The sequence below is a fragment of the Dipodomys spectabilis genome, unplaced genomic scaffold (assembly GCF_019054845.1).
Source record: "Dipodomys spectabilis isolate Male_0828 unplaced genomic scaffold, ASM1905484v1 ptg000108l, whole genome shotgun sequence".
Lineage (NCBI taxonomy): Eukaryota > Metazoa > Chordata > Mammalia > Rodentia > Heteromyidae > Dipodomys > Dipodomys spectabilis.
In genome coordinates, this window is record NW_024870785.1 from 5,391,423 (window position 1) to 5,403,632 (window position 12,210).

Below are 12,210 nucleotides of genomic sequence, written 5' to 3' on the forward strand. Positions count from 1 at the left end.
TTCCAAATGAAGTGAACATTGTGTACTCCTTGTGGATACATTTCATTACCTCGGCTGAGATTTAAGCTTTACTTTGTATATGAATTCACAGACATACACACAGATCCTTCACTCCTATTTCTGAGGAAGAAGAACGATCCCTAGCTAGCTGAAGTCTCAGTTCCAGCCAATTTGTCTAAGCAAAAGTTATAATAAAGCAAAGTCAAATTTGAAGAACATCATAAACTCTTTAAAACATGAAGTCCATGAAAAAGAGGTGGGAGGAACTCTTTCTGTTTGAAGGAGATAAAGGGATGTGATAACATATATGTGATCCTGGGTTGCATTCTGAATCCATAATTGATATTATTAGGACAGTTTGACAACATTTTGGGTGTGATCTTTTGACTGTATGGTAATTTTTCTGGTTCAGAGGATTTGTGCTGTAATTAAATGTAAGAATTTCCTTGCTTAGGAAGCACAGCAGAGTTCAGTCTATGGAGAGGATCCCTTTACTTCTTCACATCCCTTTTAATTTCAGAATCATAATGATAGCAGAAACAGTCAAAGCTCCTACATCACTAAAGCCGTATGGTGTTTGGTTTGTGATTAAGCTGTATGGTTTTTAACTTGTAATTAGCCACCCTACCTAAAAGCCTTCTGGGTAGTGGGATTCATATGACAATGAAAACCCTTCCACTCTGCTTTTAAGACCTTCACCTAAGAAACCATCGAATGCCCAATACAGTTGCAGAGGCATTCTGAGGATGTAGAAAGCCATCAGTAGCAATGCTGCTGCCTTATTAGCCCTGACAATGTAGGACACAGAGCCAGCACTCTAGGAGAAATGAAGGAGGTGCAGTCGTTGACATCTGATACCAGATCTGCTCATCTTGTGACCAGCTTGCTAAAGGCTGCAGCGTCACTGCAGAGCTCACCAGAATTAGGTGCATCTTGACAGTTTCCAGCAGGGAGGATGGTAGATTCTTCTTCAGCCAGAACCAGGGAAAGAGAGAGAGCCCTGACTATATGTAAGGATCCAGAGATCTTATGCCTAGTTCACACTAACGAGTCTTAGTCATAGGTTTACTACTTCACTGCAAACCAGGAGACCAGGTTCTAGTTTGGGTCCACTGTAAACAGGCTAAGTCATTGGGGCTAAGCTGTTTAACTTCCATGGGCTTTGGTATCCTCATTTGCTAAATAAAACATTATTTTATTCTGTGATTGAAATGTAAAATGATAGCAGGTACTTCATTTTCCTCAGTTGTAAAGTGGACTTATCCAGACCTACAGAGTTGTTTTACAGATTAAAAGTATTCTACACGTATGGCAAGGGAAAACAGTAATTTTACCAGAGAAAATTGGTAGACACCATCTTAGCCAAGTGATCAACGTTCACAGTCACCTGTAATAAGTAAATATGATTTGAGGAGAGCATATTACCTCTATGATATTCTTTTCCAAAATATGTAACTTCAATCTTTTTTTTTTTTTTGGGTCCGGTTGTGGGGCCTGAACTCTGGGCCTGGGCGCTGTCCCTCAGCTCTTCAGCTCAAGGCTAGCGCTCTACCACTTGAGCCACAGCGCCACTTCCGGCTTTTTTCTTTTTGCTTATGTGGTGCTAAGGAATCGAACCCAGGGCCTCACACATGCAAGGCAAGCGCTCTACCACTGAGCCACCTTCTCAGCCCTAACTTCAATCTTCTTATGTAAAAAATACTAGATAAAGCCAAATTTGGAGCATTTAGCCAAGTATCTAACCAGTATTCTTTAAAAATGTCAAGTCAGTGGGGCTGGGAAGATGGCTCAGTGGTAGAGTGCTTGCCTTACATGCATGAGGCCCTGCTTTCAATTGTTCAGCACCACATAAGCAGAAAAGGCCAGAAGTGGCGCTGTGGCTCAAGTGGTAGAGCGCTATCCTTGAGCTGAAGAGCTGAAGGACAGCGCCCAGGCCCAGAGTTCAGGCCCCACCACCGGCAAAATAAATATGTCAAGCCAAGACAGACCAAGACTATATAAATTTATTAGAGGATGCTAAAGACTTCTATCTTGGCAACTCTTAGATAACATTATTATTATTATTTATTTTGCCAGTCCTGGGCTTAAACTCAGGGCCTAGTCTCTTAGCCTGTGCTTTTATAGCTCAAGGCTAGTGCTCTCACCACTTGAGCCATAGCTCCATTTCTGGATTTTTGGTGATCAATTGGAGTTGAGACTCTCACAGACTTTTTTGCCTGGACTCGTTTTAAATTGTGATCCTCAGATCTCAGCCTCCTGAGTAACTAGGATTACAGGCGTAAGCCACCAGTGCCAGGTGTAATTTTTTATTTTTTATTTTTGTCGGTCAAAGGGGCTTGAACTCAGAGCCTGGGCGCTGTCCCTGAGCGTATTTGTGCTCTACCACTTGAGCCCCAGCACCACTTCCAGTTTTTGAGTGATTATGGACATAAGAGTCTCATGGGGACTTTTCTGCCTGGGATGGCTTCAAACCGTGATCCTCGGATCTCTGCCTCCTGAGTAGCTATGATTACAGGCATGAGCCACCGGCACGTGGCTCTTGTAATATGATTTTTAAAGCACCCTATATGAAATGGCTAGCTCACAGTCAGCACTCAGTGAATAGTAGGTGTTGTAACTATAAGCAAATACCACTTCCAATAATGTTGTGTCAAAGAAAACATTTTGGATGAAAAAGACGTGACAAGGAGCCATTAGCTAGCACTGCTTTCCACCCACAGATATTGCATGAAATGTGTCTTTTTTTTTTTTTTACACTTGAAGAGATTTCTGGGCATCAAAAAGTACAACTGTTTACCCTTTGTTCATGGGCTCAGATTTGATTTCACCAGGATTGAATGAGTTTCCACAGCTGTGCAGCTGAATAAACCTTGAATTTGGACCTGCACATCTGATGTTTTATTCACAACAATTAATAGGGAAAATGAAGATCATTTTGCCCTCTGTGTGTCTGAAATCCCCACCCCTGTTACACACCTGTCTGTCTTACAAGTAGAGCTGACTCAGACAGCTGAGGAAAGAAAACTCAGCAGGGATATGGCCTGGGTAGAGCTCCTCTCCTAGGAGCAATTCAGCCAAGAAATGACTGCATTGGTAAAACCTGTACTTAAAGCTTAAGAAATTTCTCTTCACATAGGGAAATATATAACTCACTATTATTAAAGCTCTTCTAATTCCTCCTTCAGTCTGTGGGCAAGCAGGAAGAAGTGAAGACAATACAATGTGGGTTAATGCTGTGAATTTTAGTGTAGAGAACTGAGGCTGAGACCCAATATTTGATGGTAGGGGTAGGAAACCCCTCCTTCACTCGCTTGGCCACTGATGAGATTGAGGGTGGGCATGGGTCTTATTAGACACTCTTTTAGTATAGACAATCAGGCAAGCTGCCTCTGATGGAGACCCTGTGCTTCATGAGTCAGGACAAATTACTGCCTTGTTCAGTGATTGTAGATTAGATGCTGCTTTCTATCAGTGAGCATTCTGGTTTTGCCGAGGTGTCTTCTGAAGGTTCATTTGTTAAAGGCTCGATCCCCAGGGTGGTTTTATCAAGAGGTGGTAGAACTTTTAGGAGGATGGACCTAAAGGGAGTTCCTTAGATTATTGTATAGGTCTCCTCCAAGAGAATTGTGTGGCCCTAGCCCCTTTCTCTTCCTCTTTTGCTTCCTAGCTATGAGGTGAACAGTTTGGCTCTGCCATGAGTTCCTTTCATGATATGCTGCCCTGACACAGGCCCAAAACAAAGTGGCCAATTCATCATGGACCAGAACTTCCACAACCATGAGCCAAAGTAAACCTTTCCAGCTAAGCATGGTGGTACGCACCTGTCATCCCATCACTCAAGAGGCTGTGGCAGGAAGGTTGCAAGTTTGAGACCAGCTTGGGTTACATAGTAAGTTTCAAGCTAGCTTGAGCTACATAGTAATAAGACCTTGTCTCAAATGATTGAGTGAATGAATAAATGAATGAGTAATATACCAACCTTCACATAAATTGATTGTCTCAGGTATTACATTGCAGTGATAGAAAGCTCACTTAATGAGTGAATGTATCCCTCAATCTGACTTAAGCCCAAAATAATATTATATTAAGGTTTTGAACAGTATCATTTACTGAATATTTTAGATACTGATAATAACATAAATGCACTATCTAAATTGTTTAATCCTTGTACTAACTCAATAACAGAATGACTAGCATCACACTCAGTTTATAGTTGAGAAAACTGACAGAAAGGAAGCAGTAACTTGGCTAAAATCACATGGGCATAGCCAGTAACTGGCCAATCTAGACTCTGAACTTGGACAGTCTCTAGAGACTGTTCTCCTCTATTCTGCCTCTCCAAAATTAGCAAAGATAATTGGACATTTTGTTGCAGGGACAGAAGGATAGGCTGATGGTCTACAAGCCCAGACATGGGATTACTCCAGCTGCACACCCAGGAGTCATGAGTCTGCTAGTACTACGTATGCCTTCTCTTGCAGCCTCTGAACGTGGATTGGTGAGTATGGTCATTTGGGAGGAGTCACAGGTCAATCCAGAATGTAGCTATCCCTTTGCATCCCAGAGAGCAGCTCTTATGTATGTGTAAAAGGCAAGGTGACCAGGCATCAGTGGCTCATGTCTGTAATCCTAGCTACTCAGGATGCTGAGATCTGAGGATCACAGTTGAAAGCCAGCCTGGGCAGGAAAGTCCGTGAGACTCTTATCTCCAATAAAAACCACCGGAAAACTGGAAGTGGCACTGTGGATCAAGTGGTAGAGCACTAGCCTTGAGCTGAAGAGCTGAGGGATAGTGCCCAGGCCCAGGGTTTAAGCCCCACAACCAACAACAACAACAAAAAGACAAGGCAGGCAGGCATCTCACTTCCCCATAGCCACTTACACTCTCATCTGAGTCCTGAAGACAACTTCTTAGATATGACATCCCAGGTCTTAGTACCAACCTGGCTCAGTATCCATTTCCAATTTCTGTTCCAGATGGTAAATCGTCAGCACTCTACTAGGATGCTCTTTGTAGCATACTTTGATGCGTACTTGTAGCACGGTTCATTCTCATGTTTATTTTGAGGGTGGAAGGGACTATAGGTGGCTAGGTCGAGTGGACAAGAAAAGAGATTTCTTCACTTGAGGACTCAGCTGAGTGGCATTTTCCATCCAGACAGCTCCAGTGAGCACCAATGCCAGAACATTCTAGAAGAGATTCTAAAGCTAGTCTTGAGTAAAGTTCTGCTATCCTAGAGGTTTAGAAAATAAAAGTCACTATGAAACTGTAACCCCTATGTGGATCATCATTATAATAATAATAAAAAAGAAAAAAATCATGTTCTCTAAAATGGACAGATTATTCCCTTAGAACTCAGTGCCTTCCATTCCAGCTAGCTTTTTAAATACTGTTTTCCATTACTCTGGTAGCTAAGAGTGTGGTAGCCTTCATAACCACCTATTCAATATTGTGTCAGCAGCTCTTCACTGATGGTCAGTGTTCACCTTACCCAGATGCTCTTACTTCCTGACAGCCGCTAGTCTTTAAGGCTTAATGGCAACACAGAAATGTCTAGCCACACACTCTCTTACTCTCTCTCTCATACTCACAATCTTTCTTCACATCTATTTTTAGTTTTCCTGGCTCAAGCTTCTTCAGGCCGCTGAAACACAAGCCTCATTTCTTTCGCTCCCGCTGGCATGAATGCTGCTGGTAGGAGGCCCCTGAGTGAAAAATTGCCTCAAAATCCTTTGGTGCTCCTTCCTTAGGTAAACCTATGGTTTTGGGATCACAGCTGTTTTAACGCTGTCTGCCAGGTAGCCTTCTGATGGGCCTTAAGCTTTGGAGTGGCCATGGACTTGTTTTTTCTCAGATGACAGAATTACGCCAAGTTCCCCTCTCCAGCCGCTTCCTTTCCTTACAGGTAGCTGTACGGTATTTTCTTTAAAAACCTCTTCCTGCCAGAGTTGCCTGCCATGCCGACTGTCATTAGCCCATCCGTGGCCACCCGGACAAGGGCTGAGCCCAGGTCCCCAGGGCCAGTCCCCCATCCAGCCCAGGGCCAGACCACCGAGGCTGGGGGTGGACATCCAAGTGGCATCTATTCAGCCATCATCAGCCGCAACTTTCCTATTATCGGCGTGAAAGAGAAGACATTTGAACAGCTTCACAAGAAATGTCTAGAAAAGAAGGTTCTTTATGTGGATCCTGAGTTCCCACCAGATGAGACATCTCTTTTTTATAGCCAGAAGTTCCCCATCCAGTTTGTGTGGAAGAGACCTCCGGTGAGTAGCTTACTGGTTACTGGTTGGGGTTTTAACCTCTGAGAAGTCTTTCCACTCAGCACCTCCCCACAGACAGCTCAGCTGTGCACTTGGGCACTGGGGGGAGCTCCCTGGCAGCAGCTTGCTGGGCTCTGCCCTCAAGTGTGAAGATGGACAAGAGGGTCAGATCTTAGCCATCTCACCAAATAGGATAAGAGCAGGTCATTCTCATATTCTTTCTTTCCCTCCCTCTCTCTCTCCCTCTCCCCCTTCTCTCTTTCTGCCCCCCCCATTCCCTCCCCCTTTGTAAAAGTGATTAGAACTCAGATTAATTCATCCTATAAAAATATATTCCCTGGGCTGGGAATGTGGTTTAGTAGTAGAGTGCTTGAGCATGCATGAAGCCCTGGGTTTGATTCCTCTGAGAGTACCACATAAACAGAAAAAGCCAAAAGTGGCACTGTGGTTCAAATGGTAGAGTGCTAGCAGTGAGCAACAAAAAAGAAAAAAAGGAAAGCTCAATGCAGGCCCTGAGTTCAAGCCCTGAGACTAGCAAAGAAAAAAAAAAGAAATATATATATATATATATATATATATATATGTATATATGTATGTATGTATGTATGTTCCATCTCTATAACTGATTCTGCACAGTCCAGATCTACTCTCAGTTTATATATCCTGCATCTTTGTAAGATTTCTTCTCTTTCTTGGGCTAAAATGATTATGCTCTTCTTCAGTTTGTGACCATGGATTTCTGAAACACAGAAGCCATAGAAAGATGGTGGCAGGCAGAGAATACTTTTTAGTATAAAATACTAGGGTTGGGCCATCCTATTTGTTTTTGTCTGCATTTGCTTTCTAGTATGCACTGATGAGTGCATGACAGAGCCTGGATAAAACCTGGGAAAAGTTTGTAAGACTCCCCTCTTCTAACTTTTTCTAACATGCTGGTTCATACCTGTCATCCCAGCTATTGCAGAAAATATAAATATGAGGATCAAGATCTAGGCTGGTTCAAGCAAAAAGCAAGACCCTATCTCAAAAATAATCAGAGCAAAAAGAACTGGAAGCATGGCCCATGTTGTAGAGCACCAGCTAGCAAGCACATAGCCCTGATTACAAACGCCAGTGCTGCCGAAAAGAAAAATATTTATTGAGCATCTCCTAATTTCAGTAGCTGTGTAAGTAGCTGAGAAATAGGCAGTGAATAAAAACAAACACAAATTTCTGCCCTCTTAGAGCCTATCGTCCTGAGGGAAAGGTGGGCATTATATAAGAGTGAGAGAGGAGGGCTGGGAAGGTGGCTCAGTGGTAGAGCACTTGCCTTGCATGCATGAGGCCCTGGGTTCGATTCCTCAGCACCACATAAGCAAAAAAGAAAAAAACCGGAAGTGGCACTGTGGCTCAAGTGGTAGAGCGCTAGCCTTGAGCAGAAGAGCTGAGGGACAGCGCCCAGGTCCAGAGTTCAGGCCCCACGACCAGACCCCCTCCCTCCCCCCCAAAAAAAAGAGTGACAGAGGAGTCTTACAGGTGAATGGGATCAGATATCAAGGGCATACTCAAGTGTGCAGAAAGAAACCCTTCATGATGAAATAATGTTAGGCTGAAAGCCAGTATTGGCATTAGCTATGTTTTTCTTTATTAAGCTGAGCTGGAATGCTCAACAGCCACATGTGTGCCACAAGGGCTGCATTTCTCTTCTGATGGTCCTTTGCTAAGTCTATGATGGTCATGAAGGCCCTCACTTTAGAAGAGAACACTGCAATGGGCTGGGGGCACACCTCAGTGACAGAGGGTATGCCTAGCATATATGAAGCCCTGGGTTCCATTTTCAGTTCTGCAATCAGTTAACCAATTGAAGAACACTCAAATCACTTAATTGCCTACTCAGCTGATATCCTACTGCCAGAGATCTTAGACAGCCACATCCCTGTTGAAATGTCTTCTCTGATGCAGCACCTCTGTCCCCACATTGCCTTCAGGATCAGTATCTCTTTCCTGAGATTCAGGCCCCTCTGCCACTGGCCCCCGCACACCTGGCCAGCCTTTTTGTTCCACTGGGTAAGTGCTCTACTACTTGACCTACACCTTCAGCCCTCTATGTTCTTTTTAATATCATTATTTAAATATTTAAAACTTGATTTATGAACTAGACAAAAATAATTGCCTTCTCTCTCCTTCTCCCTCTCTCTCCCTCTTTCTCCCTCTCTCCTCTTCGCTTCCCCCTTTTTCCCCTCTCTCTCTTTTGTCAGTTGTGGGGCTTGAACTCTGGGCCTGGGTGCTGTCCCTGAGTTCTTCAGCTCAAGGCTAGCGCTCTATCACTTGAGCCACAGTAGCACTTCTGGTTTTCTGGTGGTTAATTGGAGATAAGAGTCTCATAGACTTTCCTTGCCTGGGCTGGCTTTGAACTAAAATCCTTAGATCTCACCCTCCTGAATAGCTAGGATTATAGGCATCAGTGCCCAGCTAAAATAATTTATTTCTTAGCCGGGCGCTGGTGGCTCACGCCTGTAATCCTAGCTACTCAGGAGGCTGAGATCTGAGGATCGCGGTTCAAAGCCAGCCCTGGCAGGAGAGAACGTAAGACTCTTATCTCCAATAAACCACCAGAAAACCGGAAGTGGCGCTGTAGCTCAAGTGGTAGAGCACTCGCCTTGAGCTGAAGAGCTGAGGGACAGCGCCCAGGCCCAGAGTTCAAGCCCCACGACCAACCAAAAAAAAAAAAAAATTTATTTCTTGAAAGAACTAGTCTTAAACATTACTTTCACGGGGCTGGGAAGGTGGCTCAGTGGTAGAGCGTTTGCCTTGCATGCACGAGACCCTGGGTTCAATTCCTCAGCACCATATAAGCAGAAAAAGCCAGAAGTGGTGCTGTGCCTCAAGTGTAGTAGAGCGCTAGCCTTGAGCTGAAGATCTGAGAGACAGCGCCCAAGCCCAGAGTTCAGGCCCACGACTGAGGAAAAAAAAAAATTACTTTCATCCATGACTATACCCTGTAATGTTAAAAAATTATTTCAAGTTTTAATGGACATTAAAATTCTCCTTAGCTGGGCACAGTGGCTCACACCTGTAATCCTATGTACTCCAGAGATCTGATGATCGATGTTCAAAGCCAGCCCAGGCAGGAAAATCTGTGAGACTCTTATCTCCAATTAACCACCAGAAAACTGGTGCTGTGGCTCAAAGTGGTAGAGTGTTAACCTTAAGCAAAAAGAGCTGAAGGATAGTGCCTAGGACTCAAGTTCAAGCCCCACACTGAAAAAAAAAAAAAAAAAAGAATCTCCTTGATGAATCTACCTGAATGCCTGAGGCATGTAGGTATATCGGGTATCTCAGGACAGGTCCCAGGAGCATCATAGGTGACTGATGTTGAAGTTCAAAAACCAGGCTTTGAGAACACAGAGTGGACAAAGGCCAGTGGAGATCAATGAGCAGACAGACTGGACATTCTCCTAGCAGGCAGCCTGCCAGTCCTGAGTCTTGCTTCAACTGTCTGTTGTTGTCTATTGAAGCATGGTGAAACTTTTAAAAAGCTAAGCTTTCTTGGTGATAGAATTTCAACGCACATTTATCTTCCCTCCTCCTCTACCACATTCTCTGCCCTAAGGATTCTGGATGAGCAAAAGCCTGTCTGCAGCCTAATTTGACTGGGACTTCCTTCCAAGGGCCAGTATCCTACCCTCTGGGTCCTTGTTACAGAGCAGAGTCCCTAAATGGCTGGTGAAGGTTTTTTGGGGGGTGGGGCAGGGACATCAGGAGAATGAAGGGTTCATTACCCTCAGACAAAGGCCTGGAGCAGATTCCTCCTATGCATTCAGCAGCCTGTATAGGATTAGTGTATACAGCATGTTTAGAAGGCCCCATGCTATATCCCATTGACTGCCACTGTCAAAGGCATGAATGCCTTTTGCTGAGGCAGGGTAAGCTCTCGGTAACTATGTTTTCTCTTTTTAAAGAAAGAGTCCCAGCAAGGCTGTTGGAGGTACCCTAAAGGTCTAGGGGCCACTGTGGTCTGTCCTGGGGCCATCTCTGGCTCACTCTCTCCCCTCCCTGGCTCCCTCTCTGACTTGCATGTGTTACCCCTAGACCATGGGCTCAGGGGCCTCCAGCCAAAGCTGCTGACTCTGACCATAGCCTTTCTCTGGGCTGTGTTCATTTGCATCGCGCTGCTGAGGGTGGAGGAGCTATATAGGCTCTGCACCATTCACCAGAGGATTAGGCCTGGGCTGAGGGTGCAGCCGGAGAGAAGCCACAGTGAAGGCCCAACCCCACTCCCCGAGTGGTCATTATGCCCTACCTGCTCCCAGGATTCTTCTGTGACCGCGTGATCCGAGAGAGGGACAGGAGAAATGGAGAGGGAACTGTCAACCAGCCCCTTAAGTTTGAGGGGCAGGATTTTGTGGCTCTAAAACAACGGTGTCTGGCTCAGAAGTGTCTCTTTGAAGACCGTGTCTTCCCAGCAGGTGTGCAGGCCCTGGGCTCTCATGAGCTGAGCCAGAAAACCAAGATGAAGGCCATCACATGGAAAAGGCCGAAGGTAGGGCATCAAAAGGGAACAGGAAGTCAAGTGGACCAGAGTCGGAGGCCATGGCTTCCCTACTCTGAGCAAATAGCTTATCAGGTCTAATCTAAGGTTCTTACCCATATCTCCCCGCCCCAAATTCTATCCTGCTCCCTCCTAAAACTGGAGATGCTGTTTTCTGTTCTTGAACTAGAAGTTATTATAATACTTTATAGGTCCTGGGAGTGTAAATATTTTCAGGACAGCTAATGCATTTACTTAAACTTACAGTAGGATAATAACGTATAATCCGTTACCCTGGCTCTCCTTGGAGAGCAGGAGTCTGGAGATGGGAGAATGGAGGGTGAAGCGCACTGAGACTCAGTCTCAGGGACAGTCCCACGGAAGGTGGTGAACAGTAAAAAAAAATGGGAGGCTGGCGACTGGCCTTAACTTTCCATCTAATGCTGGCTCATTAGTATGCTGTCACTTCTGACTCAGCAGAAGAGTCCATGCTGTCCCACCAGACTTCTTCCATGTGAAACAGTTTACTCCAGGCTATCCTATGAAAGGACGACTAAGTAGCCCATTTTTGTCAGAAGGAACAGGCCACAGTCCCTCTTCCTATATTAGAGCTGTGTTAGAGGAGTTAGATTGGTCCCTCTTTCTGTATTAGAGTTGGCAAGGAGGTGCCTTAAGCCAGGGGCTTCAAGACAACTCTGTGAGTTCCACCCAGTGGGTCCACTGGAGGGTCTGAAAAATACCTTTGAATCATTAAATCTCTTAGTTGAATGAACTTTTACGCCCATTACCAGATTTGCAGAAAAATTGTGAGCGTGCCATATGTAGTAGCCGTTTACCTGTGGTTTTACTCCAGATAGTTCCTTTAACTGTGATCAAGTGTAGCTCAAAACTATTAAGTGGGAAATTCCAGAAAATAAATGATTCTTAAGTTTTAAGTATCTTTCACTATGCTATATTAACAATGATTCCTATTTTATTAGTTGTTATTGTTTATTAGTTATTGCCTCATCTATAACTTTGTCATAGATGTGTCTATAGGGAAAAAGTAGGGTTTGGTATTTTCCACAGTTTCAGGTCTTGGAATATATCTGCTGTGGATAAGTTAGAACTACCACTGAGCCTCTTATCTAATTTTCCTTTTTATTCACATAAAAATATGGCACACTTGTTATGATTAATTAACTAATACTGGTATATTATTAGAAATGAAGCCTATACTTTCTTCAGATCTCCTTAGGTGTGTCTACTTCCCTTTTCTATTCCAAGATTTCCACCCAAAATAGGGTGGAAAATAGGTTCTTATGTCTTCTTAGCCTTCTCTCTCAAATTTCTCATGTGTTTGACCTGAGAAGGTTTACATAGTACCGCTCCGTAGTTTGTAAAATGTGTCTCAATTTGTGTTTGTCCACTATTTTTCTCATGACTTGACTGGGGTC

At 44.2% G+C, this 12,210-nt stretch overlaps 1 protein-coding gene across 1 annotated transcript in view; it reads left to right on the forward strand.

Annotated features, from left to right (window-relative positions):
* The first annotated feature begins 4,468 nt into the window (after nucleotides 1–4,468).
* Nucleotides 4,469–12,210, forward strand: part of Capn3 (calpain 3) — a 32,527-nt gene continuing 24,785 nt past the window's right edge. The window contains exons 1-2 of the mRNA XM_042687902.1: nucleotides 4,469–4,498; nucleotides 5,948–6,267. Coding sequence (XP_042543836.1) covers nucleotides 5,959–6,267 — 309 coding nt within the window. The 5' untranslated portion in view covers nucleotides 4,469–4,498; nucleotides 5,948–5,958. The remainder of the gene's footprint in view (nucleotides 4,499–5,947; nucleotides 6,268–12,210) is intronic.